The sequence below is a fragment of the Poecilia reticulata genome, chromosome 22 (assembly GCF_904066995.2).
Source record: "Poecilia reticulata chromosome 22, P_reticulata-male-v2, whole genome shotgun sequence".
Classification (NCBI taxonomy): domain Eukaryota; kingdom Metazoa; phylum Chordata; class Actinopteri; order Cyprinodontiformes; family Poeciliidae; genus Poecilia; species Poecilia reticulata.
In genome coordinates, this window is record NC_088851.1 from 22,082,513 (window position 1) to 22,109,795 (window position 27,283).

General features: G+C 41.1%; 2 protein-coding genes across 2 annotated transcripts in view; one reads left to right on the top strand and one right to left on the bottom strand.

Annotated features, from left to right (window-relative positions):
• Positions 1 to 27,012, top strand: part of btbd7 (BTB (POZ) domain containing 7) — a 37,877-nt gene extending 10,865 nt beyond the window's left edge. The window contains exons 3-11 of the mRNA XM_008400068.3: positions 1,102 to 2,241; positions 17,340 to 17,548; positions 18,094 to 18,169; positions 18,865 to 19,025; positions 19,699 to 19,842; positions 20,564 to 20,753; positions 20,857 to 21,035; positions 21,901 to 22,305; positions 22,780 to 27,012. Of these exons, the coding sequence (XP_008398290.2) occupies positions 1,102 to 2,241; positions 17,340 to 17,548; positions 18,094 to 18,169; positions 18,865 to 19,025; positions 19,699 to 19,842; positions 20,564 to 20,753; positions 20,857 to 21,035; positions 21,901 to 22,305; positions 22,780 to 23,538 (3,263 nt within the window). The 3' untranslated portion in view covers positions 23,539 to 27,012. The remainder of the gene's footprint in view (positions 1 to 1,101; positions 2,242 to 17,339; positions 17,549 to 18,093; positions 18,170 to 18,864; positions 19,026 to 19,698; positions 19,843 to 20,563; positions 20,754 to 20,856; positions 21,036 to 21,900; positions 22,306 to 22,779) is intronic.
• On the bottom strand, positions 2,164 to 9,061 carry LOC103461524 (uncharacterized). The gene is made up of 2 exons (XM_081603125.1): positions 6,748 to 9,061; positions 2,164 to 2,253 (listed from the first exon to the last, which is right to left on the bottom strand). The coding sequence occupies exon 1, from the start codon at positions 8,845 to 8,847 to the stop codon at positions 7,234 to 7,236; it is 1,614 nt and encodes a 537-aa protein (XP_081459251.1). The 5' UTR covers positions 8,848 to 9,061; the 3' UTR covers positions 2,164 to 2,253; positions 6,748 to 7,233.
• Positions 27,013 to 27,283: the final 271 nt, after the last annotated feature.

Here is a 27,283-nt window from a genome sequence, read left to right on the forward strand (position 1 = left end):
ATCAAATCTTTTTTGCTATTGATTTGCCTACAACTGGATGCCATGAGTGGCGTTTGGTTCTGTTCAGGCTTGTGGAGCCAACAGAGATTATTCACACACACTCATGAGTAATTTAGAGCCTAATGGGGAGCTTCTGGGCAGTGGGAGGAAGACCAAATGTCTGCAGAGAACCCACACAGGCTCCAGGAGAACATTAATAAATCATACCCTGAGGCTTACACTAAGATTCAAAGAAAAGCTAGCTTCCACATCACCTTGGACCCTTTTAGCAGATTAGCTCTAAGGGTGTTTTCACGTCTCATAGTCTGGAAGATTTGGTTAAATTGGGGACCAAAGTTGCAACATTTGTTACATTTTCAGCTGGTGTGGTTTCTTTTCTCATTTCACTGTCAAATCAAACCTTTTAAAAAACCTGTTCCCCTCCTCACATGTGGGGGCGCTGCACCAAGAACCACAACAGGGAATGTCACAAAAACCTGTGAAAAGGAATGAGTGCAACGTCCTTTTTTTGTAAAATGTAAACAAAAATTTCGTTACGTCAGATTTTAGTATTCTTTTTAGTCTTTGGTAAAAGATCACAAACTATTTCTCCCGCTAGCAATAGACTCGTACGTTTGTTTTGGTTGCATTTAAGCAGAATGCCCTGCGCTATTGTCCGCTTCCTGCTTTTGGAGCGGTCTCTGGCCCGCTTGGCGTTCACATTCATTCAAATTGGATCAGAGTTCACTTTAACAGAGGTTTTTAGGCAGTTTTCTTTTTTGGTCCGTATCAGAGTTGTGTATTCACACCTCTCCTAACGAACTGGACTTTCCAGATAAACAAACTGGATTTTGATTGGAGTGAACTGACTTGACTGACTGACCCACCAGGTCATGTCTGCATGCTTGCTGTTAACAATAATCACCCCCTTTTGCCAACTGAGTGACTTTCCTACTGTGTAGAGGAACATTTCAGACAAAAAGATTATCTGCCAAAGTCAGAATCTGCAGATCAGGCTTTATAGATCGTTAATCGGGAAGAAAACTGCAATCAGCGCACCCCTAAAAATAAAGCGAAGCACCATATCCTCCTTTCTCATTTCTTCCTGTGCTTTTATTCCAGGAACGTCTTCATACTCCCAACAGGGTTATGGCTGGGAGTCCAAGCTATACAGCCTGGAGCACGGCCATGAGCGACCGGCGGACAGGAAGAAGAAGAGCCTGGGTCTGGCGACGCTCAAACGGCGGTTCATCAAAAGGAGGAAGTCCAGCCGCTCGGCGGACCACGCCCGGCAGATGCGGGAGCTCCTGTCTGGTTGGGACGTCCGCGATACCAACGCTCTGGTGGAGGAGTACGAGGGAACCGCTGCCCTCAAGGAGCTGAGCTTCCAGGCCAGCCTGGCCCGCTCCGAGGCCCCCAGCCTGCAGCGCGACCTGGCCGCGCTCTATCAGCACAAGTACTGCACTGACGTGGATCTCATCTTCCAGGGAACCTGCTTCCCGGCTCACCGCGCCATCCTGGCCGCCCGCTGCCCCTTCTTCAAGACCCTGCTCTCCTCTTCTCCCGGTTACGGCGCCGAGGTCCTCATGGACGTCGACACGGCCGGCATCGATGTGCCCATGTTCTCCGCTCTCCTTCATTACCTGTACACGGGGGAGTTCGGGGTGGGCGGAGCCGAGGACAGCCGGCTGCAGAACGTGGACGTGCTGGTTCAGCTCAGCGAGGAGTTCGGTACGCCCAACTCCCTGGAAGCGGACATGAAGGGCTTGTTTGACTACATGTGCTACTACGACGCTCTGCTCAGCTTCTCCTCCGACTCTGAGATGATCGACGGCTCTAACGAGAGAGGAGCGGTTGCTGCGGTGCCGACGGGCGGCTCAGGAAGCGGTGGCGGGGCGACCCCAGAGGAGGACCTCAGGGCCCACAAGGCCATCCTCTCTGCGCGCTCGCCGTTCTTCAGGAACCTTTTGCAGAGGCGCATTCGCACGGGGGAGGAAATGACGGAGCGCACGCTGCAGACACCCACCAGGATAGTTTTGGACGAGTCCATCATCCCACGAAAATACGTGCAGGTCATCCTGCACTGCATGTATACGGACGTGGTGGACCTGGGGCTGGTGCTGCGCGGCAGCCCGTCTTCATGCAGTTTGGGCGAGGTGCAGGCCCTCGTTTCAGGGTGCAGGGGGGCGAGCACGCGCACGGAGGAGGCCATGGAGCTCTACCACATCGCACTGTTTCTGGAGTTCAGCATGCTGGCTCAAGGTAGGAAACCATCTGCACACGGAAACAGCGAAAGTAACCAGAGATCTGTGTGGGACTGAGGTGATTAATCAATAATTTAAATAATCTAATTTAGTAATCGATTAATCTTAAGGCAATTTGTTGAACGAACAACAGTAACTAAGCCAAAATTATACTCAACATATTTACAGTTTAAATAACCTTTGCCTGTAAAATATGTTTTACCTAGAATACGGTTGAAAGTAACCGGAGCTGAAACAATGAATTGTGATTAATCGATCATTTAAATAATCACCAGCTAATTTAGTAATTGGTTAATAATTAACTAGTGTGTAGTTACAGACAAAAAAAATGCCATTTGCAGAAATAACAACATATTCAGAGACGTAATTAAGCCAAAACTGTACAAAAAATAAACACATTTTGCATCGGAAATAAAAAAACAACCTTTATCTGTAAATATGTTCTACACAGAAATCCTCAAGTGGCATTTTTAGCTTCACCTCTTCCAAATTATTTCCTTTCCTTCCTTCCTCTGCTAGATTTTTACTTATCTACCTCCTCTTTTTAAACACACCAGTCTCTTTGTCTTTTATTGTTTCCTCTCTTCTGGTGTTTTTGTCCAGTTTGAGGTTTAGTGCAGCCAGAATTTTTATGATCTGTAAATTTGCTGATGTGTTGTGTTGTGTAACCCAGTGAATTGTTAGTTTGGTCTCATTCCTCAGTAATTCCTTCCTTCCTGTTCAGTCACTACCGCTGAAATAAACCCTCAACTCGAGTGCGATAACATAAATCATCCTTGCTTGAGTTCCTGAATCGATTTGCATGCTCACTGCGTCCTAATTACAGCATCTGCTGCATCATGAGATGTTTTTGTCACATCTGGCTCGATTCTATTTGTTTTTCTACGTTAATCATAGCCTTTTTTTACATGTTGTGTCTAAGCTTCATCGCTGGCTGTGCAGATTAAAACGTGGGTTGCGCAGCATCATTAAGTGAGATATTAGGCTGTGTTAGTGCTGCGCCTGGCAGGAACATATTGCAACAAGCAGCTTCTGGGAGCGGACAGCTGGTACATGCATTAGATCAGTGTTTTTCAACCACTGTGCCGCGGCACACTAGCGTACCGTGAGTGATCCTCAGGTGTGCCATGGAAATTATCCAATTTCATCTACCGTATTTTACGGACTATAAGCTGCTACTTTTTTCCTACACTTTGAACATGCGGCTTTTCTGTGGATTTTTCTTCAACCACCAGGAGGCTCTTTAGCAGGAAGTGAATCATTGGAAGTCAAAATTGGAAATCAAAGAACGCGCTAATTTTAATTTAGAACAAGCACATGCTAGCAGCAGGCACGACGGAGAAATGTTTTCAAACTCATATGATGCAGCTTCTAAGTTGAGTATCGATCTGGCAGTACAGGAGGGAAATAAAGCTGCTGCATGTAAACTCGGCGTGAACAAAACCGGATTTGGAGACGGAGAACTTCGTCTTTAATGTATCCAGCAGTCATTGGGACACAGCCCTCTGCTGCCCTCTGCTGGGTCCTTATGGGAAACCGAGAGCGGCAGAAATACCAGCGGCCTGTAGCCCGGTGCGTCGGATGCAAGTCTCCGGGGGGTTCAAAAAATTTTAAGGTGCGGTTTATAGTATGGTGCGCTCATAATCCAGAAAATACGGTAATTGGTCTTAAAATAGTTTTTGAAAACAAATTAATTACCTGCAATTAATGCCATCTTTGAGCGTCTGTAGTAGTGACAAGCGGCGTAATCATGTAATTTTCTTACCACTAGATGGCAGTAGGTACAGAGCATTTTACATTAAAACAAGAGAATTAGTGATGCATGAATGTTACTACCGTATTTTCCGCACTATAAGGCGCACCTATAAACCTTCAATTTCCTCAAAAGCCGACAGTGCGCCTTATAATCCAGTGTGCCTTATATATGGACCAATATTGAGCCACAACAGGTCTAACAACTACAGTAAGCAGCCGCCGACTTCATTTTCCCCGTAGAAGAAGTGCGCTGTGCATGCTGGGATAGTTGTCAGAATGCTGGTTTTTTAATAAAGTTTGATAATACATTTAAAGCCAGGGGGGCGGAGGGGCGGGGAAGAGAGACAGAGACTGCGGCGGCAGCGTGTCGGTTGGTCTGTGTTACCCAGAAAGCAGTTGGGCACAATATTGCAACACCAACACCGTGAGTGAAACAATGACTGGGGCAGCCTACTATATAAAGTACTGGGGACCACTTCTTTACGAATGTGGATGTTTAATAATAGAGTACGGAACAAATTGGAAACCCAAACTGTTGTGTCTATTCTATGCGCCTTATAATGCGGTGCGCCTTATATGGGAAAAAAGTTTTAAAATAGGCCATTCATTGAAGGTGCGCCTTATATATGAAAAAAGTTTTAAAATAGGCCATTCATTGAAGGTGCGCCTTATAGTGCGGAAAATACGGTACATTCATGCATCACACACCACAGTGTTGTGACGCTGTTCAGGTGTGTTTTTGAATAGAACATGTTAAGTGCAATTTAAAATAAGAAATGTAAAATATGATTAAAAAAAATGTTTTGTGTTTATTTCCTATTCAAGACACTTCGATAAGAATGATATGTAATATAGGTGGCTACAGAGTCTCTTTGTTTACATTTTTTGTTGGTGGTGTGCCTCGTGATTTTTTTCTACTAAAACAATGTGCCTTTGCTCCAAAAAGGCTGAAAAACACTGGCTTAAGAAACAGAAGAGCTGCTCAGAGAAACTGTGAAGCATTGCTTTGTCACAATTATTGGGCACCATTTTTAAACTTACAGTCAAACAGCAATAATTTGTGTTCACAGAAAACAATGGGGTTAATTTTTCGGTAACACTTTATTTGAAGGGGTTTGCATAAGACTGACATGACACTCATGTGTCATGTCAGTCTTATGACATAACAGGTGTTATGTTATGTCATAGACATGACATAACACCGGTCATGTACATAAAGAAGTCCTTATGAATGTTTATGACATTTGTCATGAAGTGTCATTCAGTAAATAATGACACTTTTAATGCAGTCGCTTTAAAAGTCAATTAAAAGTGCCAACTTTGCATGATTTTGATAAATGATAAAATAATGCAAAGTTGGCATTTTTAATGGACGTTCAATGCAACTTTTAGAGGAAGTTTGCATTAGAAGTGTCATTATTTACCAAATTACTTAATGACAACTGTCATAAACATTCATAAAGACTTCTTTATGCTCATGACATGTGTCATGTTTTTAACATGACACATGTTTTTGTCATGTTTATTCCTTCAAATAAAGTGTTACCAATTTTTCTAAGCCATATTTTCTCCATGTTATTTGTTGATGTAAAATGTCACCGTTTCAAACTAAATATTCAATTAGCAAGCTAAATATTTGCTTTACCAACAAAGTATTTAGCTTCAAACTAAATATCTAGTTTGGAGGTGAATACTCTAAACTGAACTAAATATTTAGCTCAGACATAAATGTTTGCCTTGTCAGCCAAATATTTAGCTCAGAGCTAAGTATTCAGCTTTGCTCAAGGCTTATTATTTAGCTCAATGCCAAATATATAGCGGTCACTAAATGTTAAGCTTGTTAAATAAATATTTAGCTTAATGTTAAATTTATTTCGTGAACTAAATATGTATTATTTAGCCTGATTGGGCTCTGTGGGTTTAAAGCCCAGCCACCAGGCGCTCGCCAGCGTGCCCCACATCCAGGCCTGGCTCCAGAGTGGGGCCCCGGTGACCCGCGTCCGGGTGAGGGAACTCTGTTTCCAATGGTGGTACTCATCATAAGGAGTCTTTGGGCTGCACTTGGTCTGGTTCCTCACCTAGGACCTGTCTGCATTGGGTGACCCAACCAGAGGCATGAAGCCCCTGACAGCTCCTAGGATCACTGGGACACTCAAACCCCTCCACCACGTTAAGGTGGCAGCCTATGGAAGGGATGTGTATGTGTGTGCATGTGTGTGTGCATGTCTGTATGTGTGTGTGTGCATGTTTTTATATGTATGTGTGTATATGTTTGTATGCATTTATGTATGTATATGTGTCTATGTATATTAAGTAAGTTATGTATTAAGAGTAAGAGAGAACGAGAGAGAGATTAAGAAAGAGTTGTATTTTTTTTTTTTTTGTCCATGAGGCCTGGACATGTGGCAGGAGGAAGCTCAACTCCAACTTACACACTTCTAATCGCAAGACGACCACTCTATCCACAGCCCCCCTGGAAAAAAAAAAGCCACTGCATGATCTTTTTGTCAACCTTTTTTTAAATTCCGGATTTAAACGCAGCACAATGAGCTACATTTCACCACAAAAAAGTCCAAGTGCAACATAAAAAGTGAGTAGAGAAGGTAAAATAAAGGACAAACCATAAAACTACAAGAACAGTGAGAAAATAAACAGAAATCATTACAATTACAAGAAGAATTGTAATTCTTAATTTAATAGGTTGCTATAAGCATAGAGCTATATGTTGTTGAGGCTCTGCGCCACCTACCACTGAAACAGGGCTGATGTAGAGGAAGCAGTCACGGGTGGGTGAGGAATAGTCTTAGATGTAGGGCTGATGCCACATGACTTTTAGGTGATTTTAAAGCAATTCTTGCTGTTTCTTAAACTCTTTTAGGGGGAAATTTACATTGACCAATTGACCTAACCTACATGTTTTAGGGGTTGTGGGGGGAAACCAGAGCTCCTGGAGAAAACCCACGCAGGGACGGGGAGAACATGCAAACTCCACACAGCAAAGATGTGACACATCCTCTCTGTGCAGCTGCAGTGCTAGCCACTGCACCTCCGTGCTGCCCACTTTTTTTTCTATTTCAAATTCATTTTAAAGTTTGAATCTTTTTTTTAATTGGGTTAGGAAGGGATCTTTTTTTGTAGTTGGTTAATTGGAGGAAAAAAACCGGCCTTTCTAAATTTCCTCATGACGACGTGCCGCATTGCAGGATGGTTAAAATGAGAAGTTCTTGGTTTTAGTTCACTCTTTTTCTTTTTTTGATTTCTTCAAATGCATGAAGTTCTGCATTCTTTTCCAGAGTGAAAGCTTTGGTTTTTTTCTTTGACCATCCTGCATGTTGTCAAAGTCCATCATTTCTATGGATTCCAAATTCCTGGGAAAACCTGATGAGGTTCCTTCTAAGGGATCCTCCTCAGAAGAAACCTCTTGATGTAAATCTTCGTCATGGTGAGGTTGGCTCTCGTTCTCCATCTCTTGAAAATCTGTGGAGTCTTGTGGTGGTCCTTGCTTGAGATCTTCCTTCTCATCTCTCATATAGGTGCCAATCTCTAGATAGTCAAAGGCTCCTTCCAAATTATTTTTCTCACAACTTACTTGCTGGAATTTTTCTAGTTCTTGTCTCAGTGCAGCAATATCGGTGTCATATCTGCAGTGCAGCACCTTGTATATATCTTTCATCATTTCTAACTTAGTCTGTGCATCCCTTTCCTTCTCCTGAATGAATTGCATCTCTCTTGCTGTGTTTTCTTGGAAGGTGGCTTTCATGTTGTTTAGAAACACCATCTCCTCCATGTGCGTTTTTCTCTCCTGAATCATCTGTATCTGAAGCTTTTCCACCTGCTGTTGAAGTGAAGAATTTTCACTTTTTAAATCTTTTGTGACCGCGTTGAATTTCTGCTGCTGGGTCTGGAGCTCTTTTGCCGCTGCTTTATATTTCAGTTCTTGTTCTTGCTCAAGAGAAGCCAATTCAGATAGAACAAAGTGACATCTCTTTGCTCTATCTGAATTGGCTTCTCTTTCACGCTGGAGCTCCTTCTCATATGTTTCCATTTGGCCTTTCAGACCAGAAACATCTCTTTTATATTTCTGACTGAGTTCTTCATATGAATGTTTCACCTCGTCCAATTCTGCCTGTAAACTGTTTTCACTGATTTGCAGGAACGTGACCTCTTCCGACATCATTTGAAACATATCGTCCTTTTCAGCTCTTAGATTGTCAAGGACCAGTTGTAGCTCACTAACCCTCACTTCACAAAACTTTTGCATCTCGGCCTCCTGCCTCACCAGAGCAACGTTGGATCTCTCAGACGCTTCATACTTGGAGCAAAGCTCCTCGTGGGAAGTCTGGAGTTTTTCCAGTTCGTCTTGCAGGGTTTTGTTTTTGTCTTTCTCAGCCTGGATTTCTGATGTAAATGCTTCCTGGCTGAGGAGGTGGGCCGTCTTTAATTCTACAAAGTCTTGCTGGAGCTGCTTCTTGTTCTTATGTCTCAAATCGTCGTGCACCTTGGAAGCAAGGTTCGCAGCATTGACAACGGCTGGATCACTAAGCTTCTCTATTCTTTCTAGTTCCCTCTTGGTCTCTTTGCCCTTGTTGATGAACACTTCTTTGAGAGCTTTCTGCCTTTTTAATTGGAGTTTCGTTTCTTCCAGCTCTGCTTCCAGCTGGGCCAGTCTTTGGTTGTCTTCAAATCTTTGGGCTCTCTCCATTTCTAAAAGAAAGCCCATCCTTTGGATTTCCTCGTGCAAACCATCCGGGTGCACAGGAGGGAACCTGCCTTGGACATTCCGATGGATGCCCCTTCTCACCTGGGGTCCCATCATTCCACTGTGTCTTCTTGGGTTTTGATGAGACATTTTCCTCAATACGTTCTCCAAAATCTATCTAACGGTCGATTTGAAAAGGCTTTGCGTATGTCTGAACTAGTCAGTGATATAGCAATGAAAAATATCCAGAATTCTGTTCTATATATATGTAGTTTATGACATCACAGACACTGCCTCACTTGTGACATCACAGAATCTTCTTTTGCTGGTGGTGTTACATCATCCCACCAGCAAATAGCATACTTTCAATTGTTTATATTCAAAATAGTTTGACAATATGATAATTATTTCTTTTGAACTTTTTTCAGTATCTATACATGAGAAAGTTAATTTTGCTTGTTTAGTCAAACATTTATTTTCTTGTTCTTGTGTAACATTGGAACATTGATGTGGGAACAGCTAACATTTTGCTAAGTTAATGCCATAAATATAAATATAAATATAAAATCATTCAATAAAATGAAAATGACATGAACTAATTAAAGTAACAAACAAAATAAATTGTGGACAGAGCACAAATAAAGTTGTAAGATTTACCCATGAGAAAACCAGGGATCTCAAACCCATCCCACCGTGCTTGACCACCACAAACACAATGTGTGCCACAGTAAATGTCAAGGCTAGGTCATTTTCAGATCTAGGCAAGCGCATGATTTTTGTTTGTCATTGTAAACTAAATCTATAAAAAACATTATTTTGAGCAACGGGGAGGATCTAAATATGAGGCAATGGTAGATGAAGACAAACCAAGATCAACTGATTCAAAGGTTACACAGACTGACCAGCTGGTGGCGGTAGTGTACCAACTTGCTGTTTGGGAAGAAAAGACTATGGTGAAGAAGAAAAGTCTGGCAAAGACGGATGGAAAGTGATGCCGTTGTGTTTAGAGCTTCCGTCAAAACTTTATCACAGTTTTATCTCCACTGAGATTACACATCGCCTTGACTCCCCACACTGTTTTACACGCTAAAGGTTGGCGTCCTGCTCTGACTTGAACCAGCTGTTTTAACGCGCTCCGCCTCTGTTTATGCCGTTTCTACCAAGGTTAACTAACTACAACTATATCATGCATTTATAAAATTAGATATAATACCCTTTATTTTTGTGTTTATGAATCTATTTATTAGCCTTTTTAACTGTTCTGTAATTGATTTTTTGTTTATTATTTCCCTCACACAAGCAGTTTACGTCAGCTGTTAGCAAATTATGGTCCTCCATTATTCCTCCTGCCGGCATTTACGCTAGTCCGCAAAACGGCGACAGCAAAAGCTGAAAGAAAACACCAGTCCGTTGGTTGTTCAACAACAGTTCAATAAATTTTTGGAAAATTGTATCTTCTGTTAAAATTAACAACATTCAACCTATAAGAACTAGCAAACACACACTAAAAACTAAATAAAATTGAGTTAAGCTAACAAAAAGTTGCGTCGTATAAAGTTTCAACCAAGGTTATTATAGTTGACTAGAACGAACGGAATAATTGAAACTGAAAATGAGAAGACATTTTCGTCATCTGAAACGAATAAAAATGGTAGTTAATGGGGAAAAACTGTAACCATTCTTCCTTTTATTCCTTCCTTAAATCCAAACTCCTTCCTTTTTTCCTTCCTCCTTTTGTTTGTTCCTCCCTCCCTTCCTTCCTATCCTAGTTCTATATTTTCATTCTTTGTTTCCTAGTTAAACATCTCCTTCCTTCCTTCTTTCCTAGTTACTTGCTTCCTTCCTTCTTTCCCAGGTACACATCTTTCCTTTTGTTTCTTCCTTTGCTACCATTTTTACATGTTTCACATTTAAAACGTCTCTTTTGTAAAAACATTTCTGGCATAAATTCAACATCAGCTTCTTATATTTAAAGTCGATATAAATGACAGAGAACTCTGGAATTCTGGGGAAAGTAGAAAATCTTTAAAACGTGTAAAAACTCCACAGACGACACAAAATAACTGCACTGGGTCGTATTTTGAAATATTACTTCATATATAGATGTAACAAAAAAGTAGCAATTCCAGCTACATGATCAATATTTGGACTTTGAAAACATCAGCTTGTTCTTATGACAGCGCTTCTTATCACAGCGATATTTTCCTTCCAAAACATTAAACAAAAATAATAATAACCCATCTGTGCAAACATTTAGTTTTCATTTTAAATGTGTGAAATGATTTTTAGCATATTTTACCACCTTTTGCTATGTAATTCACAGAAAACCCAATAATATTTATTCAGATTTATTTACCGTATTAAAAATGCATCTAACAGTTTGTTCTGGCTTCATGGACTCTCTGCAGATGTTCCTTGTGGCTTTAATTAGATTCAGCAGACGTAGTTTGATGGGTTTAGCATCTGTTCATGCAAAGTTGCACGCTAATCCATAAAGCCGACTCGTTTACTTATAAAGATACTTCATCCTTCTCAGCGATGATGCAATCTGACTGAGTAGAAATATGCGACTCTTTTGGCTTAAAAGAAACGGCAAAACATCTGCTTTGAGGAGGAACACGAGACATCTCGCAGGAACAGATGTTGGAAATCCTTTCAAAGGGTTAAAAGTGATGTAAATAACTCAAACTCGCCTGTCTGAAAGGCGTATTGCAGTAAATAATAGGGTGTCACCCTGCTGGTCAATGTGGTTGCTCAACCGGTGATCCACTCTGTTCTGCACACATCACCGAATGCGACCGGCTGCCGTCTTTCTGAGCTCACTCTGCAACGCTGTAAACCTTAATGACCGTTCATGCAGGTGCTGGAAATAATTGAAAATGCTTGAATTTTAATCACTTGTTTCCAAGGTTTTTGGAAAGTGCAAACTGCAAAGTTTTGTATTATTTGATTTAAAACCTAAATTCGGAAAATGTTTTTTACAGTTGAAACCAAATATTTTCATATGCAATCATTTTTTTTCTCACTTTTTGAAGTTAAATCAGAATAAACTTTTTGTTTTAGGTTAGTTAGAATAAGCAAAAATAATTTCTGTTTGCTAAATGGCAGAAAAAATGAAAAAAATTTTTTTAGAGATTTTTTTTTTTTTTTTACCTTTTATTCATCCATCCATCCATCCATCCATCCATCCATTTTCTTTCACCCTTGTCCCTCAGAGGGGTCGGGAGGGTTGCTGGTACCTCTCCAGCTAACGTTCTGGGCGAGAGGCGGGGTCACCCTGAACAGGTCGCCAGTCTGTCGCAGGGCAACACAGAGACACACTCACACCTAGGGGCAATTTGGAGAGGCCAATTAACCTGACAGTCATGTTTTTGGACTGTGGGAGGAAACCGGAGTACCCGGAGAAAACCTACGCATGCACAGGGAGAACATGCAAACTCCATGCTGAAAGACTGGGGCCGGGAATCTAACGCAGAACCTTCTTGCTGCAAGGCAACAGCTCTACCAACTGCACCACTGTGCAGCCCACACCTTTTATTTACTGTGCTTAAATATCTTAATTTGAGCAGGAAGGTAATTTGCCTTAACACAATTTGTTTGAATTGTTTCAGTGAGAGGCTGGACGATGTGGCTGAAAAACCTGTAAAGATATAAGTGTTTCATATCAGATTATATTGATAATGATCGACTTGTTTTTTTAGTTTTAAATATCTGAAATAATCCCAAACTTGTTTCCTGCTTTATCCACATTTTTCACTTCATTTTGTTTATTTTTATGCGGTTATGAGACACAATGGGAATAACCTCAAACTGCTGCTGCGGAAGTTAATCAACAGGTTGTTACTGAGTAAAGAGAGTTGCTAGGTAACCAAAGACTGAGAGAGTTGCTAGGTAACCAAAGAGTGAGGCAGTTAATTCCACTAACCATTTTAGCTTACTGTAAGAGGTTGAGCATCTAAAGTCTTTCCTCTGTCTACATCTCCCATGTTCTATCTGTTAAATATTGAATTTTCTACCAGATGTTTTATCTACTGATATTGATCACAAGCGTATTGTCATATATATTATTGATTTATTGCCCAACCCTATTTCAGGGTATTAAATATTTATTATTCCTAGTTGCTCGGTGATTTACTTTATTCCTGCTGTAATACTATTCACAAGATATTGAAAACACATAAATTATATCATATAATAGTGAATTGAAACAGTTTTTTGGTCCATTTGTATTATTTTATCTCTAAACTCTTAAGTTTTCAAACTTGCCTTGAAAAGCTCTTGAATTTTACAGTGGGAGAAGTATGCGAACCCTGCTTAAATGACAAATCATCCTGCCGTACGTTGGTTAATTATGAGGTCCGTCAAACACCAGCGACTCCCAGGTTCCTTCAGGAGGCAGCAGAGAGGCTCGTGTCGGGGAGAAAACCCTCTAATCTTTCACAGATTAGATGAGAAACGATAATGAACTCATTATCGTTTCTCTTTGACAATATGAAGCTCTGCTTCACCAAGGCTTTGATTGTCCATATTAATTCCCATGCATTTAGGATTACAATTTTACTTGAATTAAAAGCTGTGTTAATTTTAAAGTACGCCACTGAGCTTCTGGATGGAAACCAGCCTCCCTCCCTGCTCTACACTTTGTCTGCTCTGTGTTGTGACTGTTAATTAAAGCCGCAGCACCTCAGCAATCATCCAACATGATTTCCAAGCAGACTTGTTTAGACTGCAGAGCGCATGTGATGTTTTACTTTTGGGACTGCGCTCCAGGAAACGGCTTCAGATGAAAACATCTGAACCTGCTGTCGGCCGGCTAAGCTCTGTAAAGGAGGCGTTCTCCCCCGTGGAGAGAAAAGGGGAAGCTTAGTGTTAGATATAAGACTGAGTCTAATCTCCTGCTCATAATAAAAGTGCTGCGCTTTAAAAGCCAGGACGGGAATGTGGGTTCTAATGGACCTACAGAGCAGAACCAGCTGCTGTCTTGTCCCACATGGGGAACCGTCTGCTGCTGCCCGAGGTGGAGGCACGTGTCTTTGCTTTCAGGAGATGGACTTTAAAGCTGCATCTTTTATTAAGAATATGTTTTTTTTAGATTTTTGTTAAAAATGTTGTGACGGAATAACATGAGATAGATAATCTGTGAAAACATTGATCTCATCCATGAGCTACTATATCCGTCTGAGGAAATGTGCCACTCCATTTCAAAAACAACCAATCAGAAATAGGAGGCGGGTCTTAAGCTAAAGATGAGTGATATGGCATGAAATTTATATCGCGATATATATTGTGATGGGTGGCGGTAACGATATACATCACTATATGATTTGTATAAAACTTGCAATAAAAACAAAAAAACTAAGTGGAGTGTATTTGTGTTAAAACTTAACACTCATTAAATACTCCTTATAAACATGTTATTTATATTTAATGTTTTTAACTGTTTTGCTTTATGCTGCTCCCTATCATTACCAGGTCTTCCTTTAGAAAAATCTAATTTTAAGAAAAACCTGGACAAATTACTTGCATTTTCTAACTTCCACACACTTTACAGATTAAATTTTTCTGCTCCCGGTTTTAGTCTTGAACCTTCCTGTGGTCTTAAGAGATGAAGTCATTTAAACCCCACAAGTTTTTTTACTCTATGCTCGGTCCAGCGGAGTCGCACCATGCGTTTTTACGAGGTTTTCTTTTTGTGGTTTCGGAAAGACCATCACTCAGCCCCATGGCGCTTCCCCGCTGTCCAACCGTGACATCTGCCTTCTCCTGAGCATCGCACTAAGACGGCGGGAAGGGTAAAAAACGGGATCCAATGGACTCAACAAGCTTTTTCCAGCAGGGGTCTCATCAATCCTACATGAGCTTTTACCCCTCTCCTCTCTGTTGGCTGACCGTGACATCTGCCGCGCTCCTCCTGAGCATCATGATAAGACCACGGGAGGTTGAACCTGAACCAGGTCCAGATAACTGATGTTTTTGCACTTTTAACAAGCTCTTCCCTTCCGCTCTCAGCCGCGCTGCTTCCTGCTTGCTCTGTTTTGATGCCGGCCGTTACGTCATCAACAAGCATTACCGCGGTTAGCCGGTAGATGGCAGACCTCAATCATAGGCCTAATTTCTATCATTTCCACTGTATACAGTTTATATCGCGTATTCCTACAATAAACCTCATACACTCGCTGCTAAATGTGCTAAAGGCAGAGAAACAACTGACCGTTAGAGAAAATGGCTTTATCTGCCATAGTCGGTGGCTATGCTAACTAGTTTAAGCATCACAACAGTCTATGCTAGCTGAAGCGTAGCAGAGGGCAAGATTGACGGCACTAAGATGCGTCCGGGTTCTAATTGGTTGTTTCCAGTTTATTTTTTCTTCTTCCACATATTATCTGTGTTTTACTCTCTATCACAATATATATTATTGATTTATTGTCCAGCCCTCACGTCTAGTTTATTTTTTTGCCAAATAGGGATCATTTTAGTAATCCTAACTATTCTAAAATGTCAAATTTAGCTTGATTTTATATATAGTTTAGGTAAATATCTTCTTGTGACGTATCTAATAGTCCTGGTTAATAGTCCTGGTTCTGATCATTACGCTGCCTTTGCTGAACCTGCAGTTAGACTCAGAGCGTCACTGGGTTTCCGCTCCAACGTATAGCAGCCGGTTTCCCAGGCTGCGTCTTCAAAGCAGTGGTTTGGGGCCGGAAGAGCAGCTTAAATTTTCTGTTTTAAGATAAGATGGTCCCTGAGGAAAGATGCTGCTGCCCCATAAAAGAGATAAAAGACGAGACCCGCTGCAATCTAAAACTTTCCAGGTTTCTATTTTAGTGAGGAGCAGCTTTTGGACGTCCAATCCGATGTGTTAAACAAGCTATTTGAAAGCACTCTTTTCTGTGTTGGCATAGATGCGCCTAATCTAAATGGACGTCTGATTCTGTCTAAATGGATCCCTCTTAGATTTACTGCTGGAGCCGGCGCTGGCTGAATCTGCAGAGCGCAGTTTGTTTTATTGTTTAGCTTTTCTTCCTCCAGTGCTGTGAGCGGCGTGTACATAATTCCCTCGGCCTTCTGTGGCTTTTAATGCAGTTTTGATTTATGTACACACGTGTGTCCACAGTTGCTTGGTGTGTTTGTGTGCTGGGGGCGGCTGTGTTTATTTAACACGGTGAGAGGAAGGCAGCTTGAGACTGAAACACATCAAGGTATCAAAGCGTTTCTGTGGGCTGGTGTGTTGCAGGGTAAAGCCGCTGCCTGCTGCTCTGGTATGCGCTCTGATTTAGGAAACGCAGCATGGAGAGATGTGGCGCTACTAGAGAGAGGCTCCATGGGTTAGTGAAAAATAATCAAACCTGCTGATGGTCTGGCAGCGGTGCAGAATGGACTGTACGGTTGAAACGATTAATCGGAGTAATCGTGATTAATCGATTGTTGAAGTGATCGTAAACTAATTTAGCAATCGGTTAATCATGGAATATAGCGTCTCTAAGCCAATTTACTAAAAGAATAACATATTCAGAGCAGTAGTTAAGATTTAAAAAAATATTTTTTTAATATATATATTGCTTACAAGGTGCAAAAAAATAAAGCATCTGCAACTCAAAGCTCCCCAGGTTGACATAATTTTAGCTTCAACTGGTCTTAAATTCTTCTGTACAAAAAATCTCCTTTTAAGCACCTTTTGCTATTCAGTTATTAAATAGTAATCCAAAATCATCAACGGATCAACCTTACTGTATTTATTTTAAGTCAAGCAGAAAGGGCTGAGCACAGTAATGGTCGAAGTATTTTTAGCTGCAGAGTCAATCTTTACTAGCGTATATTAAAGGAATGCTGTGTTATTGCATTTTAGTCAATAAAATGCTTTTTATTACTGATTTTAAAAATTAATTAAATTATCTGTTTATTTGCATCTTACAATATATGTATAAATAAAGACTTAAGTAAAAAATCGGGACGTCGGGAGGGTTGCTGGTGCTGATCTCCAGCTAACGTTCCGTGCGAGAGGCGGGGTCACCCTGGACAGGTCGCCAGTCTGTCGCAGGACAACACAGAGACAAACAGAACAAACAACCATGCACACACACACTCACACCTAGGGAAAATTTGGAGAGGCCAATTAACCTGACAGTCATGTTTTTGGACTGTGAGAGGAAACCGGAGTACCCGGAGAAAACCCACGCATTCACAGGGAGAACATGCAAACCCCATGCAGAAAGACCGGGGCCGGGAATCTAACCCAGAACTGTCTTGCTGCAAGGCAACAGCTCTACCAACTGCGCCACTATGCAGTCCTAATCAGTTACTCCTAAAATCCTTATTAATTTAGTAATCAGTTTACTGTATTATAAGCCTGGCGGGCCACCAGGCTTTTCTTGTGCCCCCACCAGGCCAAGCATTGCTTATTTATTCTAGTTTCTTTAATCATTGCCTTTTTTAAGACTTTATAGTTTGTGTTTAAGTATTAATCTAACAGTCTTCCAATAATGCATAACTATAAAGTGATATTTTCAAATTTCCTGTCAACTTTAAACATTTTCTAACTCAAAATTGTTAGAAAATGGCGGCCAGCTGGATGAATGTCTGCCTTAGCGCCCCGAGTCTTTGGACTGAATATCGGCATATAAACTGCTTCTTTCCTCTGTCAGGGTGCGAGGACATCGTTGTGGAAAGTTTGTCCCTGGACTCTCTGGTCCCCATCCTGAAGTGGAGCTCCCAGCCGTACGGCTCCAAGTGGGTCCACAGGCAGGCCATGCACTTCCTGTGTGAGGAGTTCAGCCAGGTGGTGACCTCTGACGTCCTATACGAGCTCGGCAAAGAGCACCTCCTCAACGCCATTCAGTCCGACTACCTGCAGGTAAACGTCCACACCTTTCAGCTTGTTTCTGTGCTCTGCTGTTATTCAGACGATGAGACTCTTAATGCGTCCAACGTGTCGGAGGCTTTCGAGCTCTGAATCCGCATCATGAAGGCATCAAAACAAGTTTTACTCTTGACCAGATGGTTGAGGAAACTTGTTGTGATGCAACCAACCAGGCTGGAGCTCAACTGGGACTCATAGTTCCTCATTTTAAACGATTTTACCAGTTCACAGAATACAACATGGTTTTATTCTTATTTTGTCTCTTTCCTTTTCTCCTACATATTTTTCCCTCCTCTGTAACCTTTCCTACATCCTTTCCCCCCTTACATTTTTTCCTCGCTTTCTTACATCTTTTGCTCCCTTCCTTATATCCTCTCTCCTTTCTTATATCCTTTCCTCGCTTTCTTATATCCTTCCTCCCTTCTCTGTGTCCTTTCCTCCGTTTCTTCATGTTTTATCCCTATCCTCTCTCACCTGTGTCCTTTTCTTCCCCTCCATCCTATCTTTCTTCTCCTTCCTCTCCTTGGTTTTCCTCCCAGGCGAGTGAACAGGACATTCTGAAGTATGTCGTAAAGTGGGGCGAGCAGCAGCTGATTAAGAGGATGGCAGACAGGGGTAAGATAATACACTCTATAATTACCCTCTCAGCTTCCCCCCTAATTGCTCTGAGAAAATTGCTCACTTACCAAAGACCCAAAAAATACACTTAAGAGTTGAAAAAAGGCTTAACCTCAGAAATTGAGTCAACATAAAGTGGCCTAATTTTCATTGACTTTGTCACTGTGCTCTATTCAAATGATAAATGAGATGCTGTCGGGTTAATGCTCCAAGTGACTCCAGGAACATGACGCATGCTGCAGGAGAGGCCAGATTTACGGAGATGTTTCACTAAATTAGTAGCTTATAAACTCTGTGGCATTAAAATCATAGTTTTAGCTAAATAAGTAACCATATTTATAGAGCTGTAGCTAACGATCACTTTAGTCAATCAAATAATAAAAATCTACAAAATTTTCATTTAGCCACTTTTTATGAAGTATTAAAATACACTAAAAGATGCAAATAAATTATTCAATTCCTTTGTGAAATAAGAAAATTAAGATTTTATTGCCTAAAATGAAAAAAATAAAACATTTCTTTAGTAAATTTCAACCAGATGAAGCTAAACCCGCCACCTGAGGACTTACCAATTAGTTGACGATTATTTCAAGTCGATTAATCACGGTTAATCCGATTTAATATTTTCAGCCCTACATATTAATGTGTTTTTGTATGAATTCAGCTGATTATTTCTGTCTTTGCTAACCCAGAGCCCAACCTGCTGAGCGGCACAGCCCACAGCGTCAACAAGAGAGGCGTGAAGAGGCGAGACCTGGACGTGGAGGAGCTGAGGGAGATCCTTTCTCCTCTCCTGCCCTTCATTCGGACGGAGCACATCCTGCCTCCCAACAGCGACGTCCTCGCCGACGCCGTCAGTACTCCTCCTCTACTTTTGTTAGCATTTTAAATGGGACCTTATTAAGCAAAACTCAAATTTTGAATGTTTTCATACTTCCATGTGGGTTTCTACTAATTCTAAAAACATGCTAAAGGTTTAAAATACTCGTTTTTTGGCAATAAGTTGATGTTGTTTGGTGTATGAACAAAGAGCTGTTTCAAAAACCTTCTGATTGTTGAGTCACAAATCAGCAGGCACTCTACCAGTCACCTAGCAACCTCAGCAATGCCCAGCCTGTTGCCTAGCAACCCAAAGCAGAGCTCTAGCACGTTTGGTCAGCTGGTTGTGCTGTACAATGGCTGCTGGAAGAGAGAAGTGTCTTGTTGTTGACTTACCATCCATAAACCACTTGCTACATCTTGTTGGTTGTGCAGGAGGCTCCACTTCTGCTTTTTAAAGATATAGGGTTGTATAATTTTGCATCTGTTTCGAGCCATTTTTACATGAGTGTAATAAACTTGAGCAGCTTATTTGGATTTAAAGGGACAAGAGGCTCTAAAACTAAAAATAGAACAAGCTGACTAAAATCTCATTGTGTAAGAATGATTTTGTGCAAAAAAAAAAAAATCTGTCCTTACCTGTTCAAGGAAGCATAATAGATCACCCTTAAACACTGTGAGCTTCACCGGTTTATCTCTGTTCACAGCTGAAGAGGGGTTTGATCAGCACCCCTCCGTCAGACATGCTGCCCATGGCTGAGGGGGGCAAGGCCAACGCCTGGCTGCGGCAGAAGAATGCAGGGATCTACGTCCGTCCGCGCCTCTTCTCTCCGTATGTGGAGGAAGCCAAGGTGAGACTGGCAAAGACTTTTCCTCAGCGCTGTGGGGTTTGGTTTTCACCAAGAGTCTCATTATCAGGATGGAAATTCATTTTTTATTTTTTTTGGGTCCATTTGGAAATTTTCATTACAACCTGTCGGCCTTCCCGGGTCTATGAATATTAATGGACATGTCTGCAGAGCAGTGAGAGGCGTTATTAAGAGAGCTGCCAGTCAGGTGGAACAGATCAGGCAGACAACCCGTCCTTGACTCTGTTATTTTCAGGGCTGCAACTAACAATTATTTTTAGTAATCAGTGATTCCGAAGATTAATCTATTAATTAGATTAGAAGATGCAAATAAACAAATGTTTCCTTTTTAAAATAGTGAAAGCATTTGTAGCAAAGGATGCATCTGTAACTAAAAATACTCCTAACATCAACATGTAAGAAAGAGATTTATTTTTATTTTTTTTATATACCTTTTGAACCAGGAGAAGCTAAAACTATCCCACTTGAGGAGTTCTGGGTAGAACATAAGAAGGTTTTTTTTTTCTTAAATGCAAAATGTTTGTATTTTTGTACAGTTTTGGTTTAATTACTGCTGAGTGTGTTGTTCTTTCAGCCTTTGGCCTTTCTTCGAGTCGCTATACTCTAATAAATAATTATCAGCCAATTTAGTAAACGATTAATCACGATTACTACGATTAATCATTTATTTTCTCTTTCATGTATTTTTTTTACATGACTTCAGTCTGTGCTTGATGAGATGATGGTGGAGCAGACGGACTTGGTGCGTCTGAGACTGGTGCGGATGTCCAACGTCCCAGACACACTCTACATGGTGAACAACGCCGTGCCTCAGTGCTGTCACATGATCAACCACCAGCAAATGGCGGGCAGCTCCAGCACGGCTCCCTCTGTCGTGGCCAATGAAATACCAGGTAGAGCAACGAATGACAGAATGAGATAATAAATAAATGAACGAACATCAGGTAGAAAAGTAGCAGGTTCATTGTTGGAATCGCTGCTCTGTGCTTCTTCCAGTGCCTCCACTGACTGTGGTGAAGGATATGATCCGCAGGCTGCATGAGCTGAGGCACACGGAGCAGGTCCAGCGAGCCTACGCCCTGAACTGTGGCGAGGGAGCCACGGTCAGCTACGAGCTGCAGCTGAGGGTGCTGAGGGAGTTCGGCCTTGCAGATGGAGCCACGGAGCTGCTGCAGGTAAAGAGGAGGATCATATCGCTTTAAAGGGGCGGTATCGTGTAAAATCAACTCCTTTGACCTTTACATAATCTTATAATGTTATTCCCTCATCAAAAACGTATATGTAGTGTTTGAGAAATCCTTCAGTCTCCCATGGCAACCATTTGGTTTCAGCCTTAGAGAGGAACTCGCCCACTCAGCTCCTTCAGACTAGCCAGCAGCAATTGGCAAACACCTGGTGGAACTGCATGTCTGCAGTGCTCATTATAGGACCTACTTCTCAGTCCAATACTCCTAAGAACAGTTCAAAACTACAAAATGGAGAAGTATTGTTGTCAAAGAGTAGGAGCTTCTAAAAATATGTAATACCGCCTCTTTAAGAAAATGTTTCTCTCCTGCAAGAAACGATTATTTTACTCATCTATTATTCTGACGATTAATCGAGTAATTGAATTCACAATATTGGCATAGTTTGCATATTTTTTATTTCAGCTCATTTTATACAATAGTAAAAATACATATAACATGGAAATAATATAATTTCTTTTGTAAGAAAATAAATATTTTATTGCCTAAAATGCAAAAACGTGGCATTCCTTTAGTTTATGTTTGATCATTTTAGCTGCATATGCAACAAAAAAAACCTTTTTACTGTTTAAAACATATTTACAGGCAGTTTTTTAAAATCTTAAATGCAAGATGTATATATTTGTTTGTACCGTTTTGGCTTAATTACTTCTCTCTGTTGTGTTTTTAGAATCTATATGCTCCAATTACCGATTAATTGATTACCAAATTAGTTGATTATTATCTCAATAATCAATAACGATTAATCTGATTAACTGTGTCAGCCCTGATCTTGTTTGCTTTCTTTTGCTTTCAGAACCCATCCAAGTTCTTCCCAGATGAGCGTTTTGGAGACGAGAGTCCGATTCTGGCCCTGCGTCAAGTGGGCCGTTGCCGCGTCAACAGCAGTCCGGCTATGGACAGCATGATAACGGACCTGGAAGGAGTGGCAGGCTTCCACCCTCCGCTGCCTCCTCCGCCTCCTCCCTACCACCCTCCCGCCACGCCCAGCCATGCCCAGCTCAAAGGGGGCTGGCGACCTCGGGTTCCCATGCCAACCCCAACCCGCTCCTTCTCCTACCCCTGCAACCGAACCCTGATCCAGCGCCACGCTGCTTCCAAACATGGCGGTTCGGAGTACTCCTCGGCGCCCAGATGCCAGCCTCCAGACTGCACCAACCCCCAGGCTATGGGCCGACCTCTGCTGTCAGACCAGCAGGCGGTAAGTGTGGCGTGAAATAAAGCTCCAACTAACAGTAATAACTTATTCTGACGATTAATCGATTAATCAAATACAAAAATGGGCACATTCTGCAGATTTTTCATTTATCACTTTAGTTCTATCCTCCAGTTAATTGATTGATTTCTAAATTAGCTGATGATTATTTCAATAATCGATTAATTGTTTCAGACCTAGTTTTGGGTAGAACATGAAGTATTTTTTTTTTCTTTTATATATCTTAAAGGCAAAATTTAGATATTTTTTACAGTTTTAATTAATGGCCTTTGTTTAAAATCTGTATTCTTCCTTTAATCAATGACTATATTAGTTGACCGTTGTTTCATTAATTGATCAATCATTGATGAATCCAGTTAATCGTTTCTGTCCTAACGTGAAGCGCCTTGTTTTTGCATCTCGTGCTCCAGTTGAGGAGTTTCCTCTGACCCGTTCATGTTGTGTCTGCTTCCTGATCAGATGGGGGCGGAGCCTGTGATGAGGGAGTTCATGCCGGACATCGCGCTCGGCGTCTCGGTCATGTCTCTGAGGGAGCAGCACATGGCCGACATGGACGGCGAAGGCCCTCACAGCCCCATGGGCCCTTCAGGCCACCACCTGCCCTGCTCTGCTGCGCGCTTCAGCCACGGTTACGGCCCTGGACACGGCCACTCCTGCAAGAGGCACGCTCCAGAACCCAAGGTGGAGGCCCAAGCGGAGTTCCCCGACCTGTACGACTTCTCCTGCAGACCCGCGACCCCGACCTCCGCCCACCCTCTGCCCGCTTTTGCAGGACCGGACCTCTACAGCCACAGCTGCACGCAGTCCGGCTCCTACCCCCCTCCTTACGTTTCTGACTGCCAGAGCCACGGCCACCTGCAGGGACGGCCCGCCCCGGACCCGCTGCGACTGGACGTCCTCAGCTTAAAATCCCAGAGACACGACGGCGTCCTCTCCAGTCCGTCCGGACCGCCGCCGAGGACAGGTCAGTTCCCGAAGGGGCGACCGAACGAGACGGACCTCACCCACGGTTTGGGTCACCTACGCTCCCCCAGCGGGAACATGGACGGCTACGAGGACAGACCCAGAGACGCTCCAGAGGAGATGATTCTGGGCGGAGACCCGTCTGGTCCGGTTCCGCTCCAGCAGTCTCACAGGAACAGTATAGGCGAAGAACTCCTCAGAGACCGCAGATCGCCCAGCAAACCGGACTACCCCTATAAGAAATCTGCACTTTAACCCCAGTTCAGGAGGCGGGGTTGAGTTGGGAAAAGGGAAAAATGCGATGAGCACTAAGTGTGTGTGCGTGCGTGCGTGCGTGCGTGCGTGCGTGTGTGTGTGTGTGTGTGTGTGTGAGAGTACAAGAGTCAGAAAAGGGTTGTAGCTAGCGTTGGGCAATTATTTTTCATATCCGATTTTAAGGAAGTTTAGTTTACTTGCCTACACTTCTAAAAGCAAAATAAATATTTTCAAAATGATTTATTTCAATATTTCAGGCTATGATTATTTTTATTATGAGAAAATAGTAACAATATCGGCAGAAAAACTATCTTAAAATTACAAAACGTTCCTTTAAATGAGAGAAAATCTTGACTAGCTTAGTTTGTGTTCTTTTTTCAAAATACAAAATCGTTTCAAAGTCCTGCTACTGATAACAGTTTGATGGTGAAGATTGTTTCTATTATCTGTGACACCAACACTGCAAAAATTAATCTTACCAAGTAGTTTCTAGTGCAAATATCTTAGTTCACTTAAAATTATACAAAATCAACTTAAATGTGAGTTTTCAGCAAGATGTAGGTGCTTGTTTTAAGTTGATTATTACTTAATATTGATTTTAAAAGTACTATAAAAGTACTGACAGATTATTAAACAATTTTCCCATGATATAAGTCAAATAATCTGCCAGTGGAACTAGAACTTTTTTGTCACTTCTAAGGAAGTATTGACTTAAAACAAGCTGCTATATCTTGCTGAAAAGTTACTTGTAAGTTATTTTTATTATTTCAAGTGTAATAAGATGTTTATTCTAGATACTAAACCAAAATTACTAGGTAATTGGCAGTATTGGTAAGTTTTAAGTAAGAGTCTATTTCAAAGAGAGAACTACACAAAATGAACTGGTTTTCTAATTAAAACAATTTTAAGATGTTTTTCTGCTAATATCGTGACTGTAATCTTATAATAAGTCAAACATTCTTGTAGTTTGAGCCTGATACTATAACTCAGAGTCCTGATATGAAAACCACTTATTTCAAAACAAACATTTTCTGTCGAGCTGTAAAACACGCTCGTCAAACAAGATGGCGGCCTTGGGCGCGCTGACATCTAAACTGTGGAAATCCAACAAGTGCATTGGTAATAAAAATTGATTTAAAAAAAATTAATCTTGAAAACCTTAGTTAATTAATCGCCCAGCTCTCGCTGCAGCTGCCGGTGTCTTCTGTCCTACCTCTACAGCGCTGCGCTCTCATCACACAGTCAGAGTTTAAACAGGAAGCCGCTCTGCTCCCGTTAGAGGATTTCCGCAAACATCCTCTCAACTTTGATCTGCTGGAGGTCTGCAGGAGACGCTCCGATCGGCAGAAACATTTAATCTGAGTTATGTAACGAGTAACAGCAGCACACGGACTCGGAGGAAGTGATGCAACAAAACCGTAGAGTTAGAAGATAGATCCGCTCTGCTGGGTTCTCCGTTTCTTCATGTAGCATTTCTGACGACACGTCCTCACCCCGTTCATCTCTGACGGGAAGTACACTGCAAAAACACAACATCTCACCAAGTAATTTTTGGTCTAGTTTTTACCGCAAATATCTTAGTACACTTGAAATAAGACAAAAACTAACTTACAAATAACTTTTAGGCAAGATATATGAGCTTAGTTTGATCTAATTTATTAATATCCATTAAAAAAAGTACTAGATCCATTGAGAGATTATGTAACTAACGACATTTTTCCAATGTTTTAAGTGAAACAAGTGAAATTTTTGATAAGTTTATACTACCACTCACTCCTTTTTAAACATATTACAAAAATGATGACATTATGCGTCATGCTGAATTATTTATTTATTCAAAAGAAAATAAAAAAATTAATCTGCCGTTGAAATTAGTTCTTTTGATTCAATTTAAAAATACTTCATTGATGCAAAAAGGGAAATTAAATGTAACTCATTCATTCAAATTAAAAGTATTGAGCTACTCAATAACTATATCTTGCTAAAAAGTTATTTCTAAGTCTTTTTTCAATCATATGAAGATGCCCTAGATAAAAAATACTTTGTAATATTTTGTGTTTTTGGAGTGTAGCTCATTAGAAATGATTAGAAGTGATAAAAGTGAAGAAGGGAACATCTGCGTACTATGATGATCGTTTTGCAGCAAACAAAACTGTCGGAACCTTCAGCCAATCAGAGAGGCTTGTTGGAACTCTTCAGCCAATCAGAGAGGCTGATTGGAACCCTTTAGCTAATCAGAAGCAAGTCAGATGTTTTGAAATCTCTGTGCTACAGATCAGAGTCCAATGTGTTGTTTAGCATCAAGTAACCACATTTAAAGCCTTAACAAGCGCTTCAAACGGCATTTATTCACATAAAAACATTTCCGTTGTTTCACTTTGACTCTCTAGGTTTGATTTATTCATTTCTGCATTTTCCTTTCACATTTCATAAAAAGAAAAGTCCACATGTATATACCAGGACTTTTGCAAACCTCATTAGCGCTGGATGCACATGCAGTGTTGATAACTGTTAAATATGTAGTTGGAGACGGGCTGCAGCTGTAGCTCCGAACTTCTCGTTTCTTACAGAAAGATGACAAACAAAAAAAAAAACCTGCATCTCAAACTGAAATGTAACCGACGGTAACGCAAAGTCGGCCCGTGCTGGCTCAGGTCTCCAACGAGGAATTGTGTATATATTGATTTGAGTCCAAAACATTCAGATCGCTTGTGTTTTTTTCTTATAGTTTGTCACATTTTGGTGGTTGTTGAAGGTCTGTGTGTTTTTACTGTAGTGAACAACACTGTGTGCTCGTCTTTGTCATGAAACTCTCACTGAGAATGTGTGATATAAAACAAAAAGATTGTGTTTAAGGACGTTTTTCATAAATGTTATGCATTAAGAACATTTCTTTTTTAGCTGTAGATGATGTGAGGATGTTTCCTCTCTGCTTTGCATTGATAGAGTTGCCAAGCAGAAAAGTATTTTCTTTTTCTTTCTTTTTTTTTTTTTTCAGCAAGTTGCTTCATGGGGAAAAAATGCAAAACTCCGGATTCTTCCCCGTCTTCATGTTTGGTAGCTTTTAATAATTATTTTTCCAGGCCAGTGTTCCACTGAGTCCCGGTCGTTGTTTTGCTCTGCGCTGTAGAGGAGTCAGTGCCTTTGATTGGAGGAGTGACTTTGATGTCTATGCAAGCTCTTTTCTACCAGCTTACCAGCATGCATCAGATAGTAATTTGAAAACCCATGTAGCTCGTTTTGTGTACAGTGTTATTTAGCAGCTTTTTAAAAAGAAAATTAATGAAAAAAAAATCAACCATCAGATGGATATGTGTTGAATTGTAACAGGTACATTGTACTTGTATGCTATCGTTGGATACCTTGTTTGTAGATTAATAAGTTGCATTTAGTTTCACTGAATCTATTTTTCTACTGTTGCCTCAGAAGGTGCATCACAGTGGTCAACTTCTCAAAATAAACACTTTAATATGACTGGGCTGAGTTTTTGTTCTTGTTTCACCATTAAAATGTTCAGTTCTGACAGGAAATGTGAAAATCTGGGAACATTTTCCTAGAGAAATGCATGTTGTGAGTTATTGTCATTTTTTGGGTACAGTTCTACATCTTTAATCTTTTCACAAATAATTTCATACCTTTGTCAAACATCCTCTATGTGGCGGGTTTTCTAATCTTCCTTGAACGAATAAACTGTAAATGTCTGGAGTTCGCCTAACATTTGAGGTTTAAACAAGCAAAATGTTGA

Excerpts from the sequence above, each read along its gene's own strand:
- LOC103461524 (XM_081603125.1), bottom strand. The coding sequence starts at position 8,847 with ATGTCTCATCAAAACCCAAGAAGACACAGTGGAATGATGGGACCCCAG.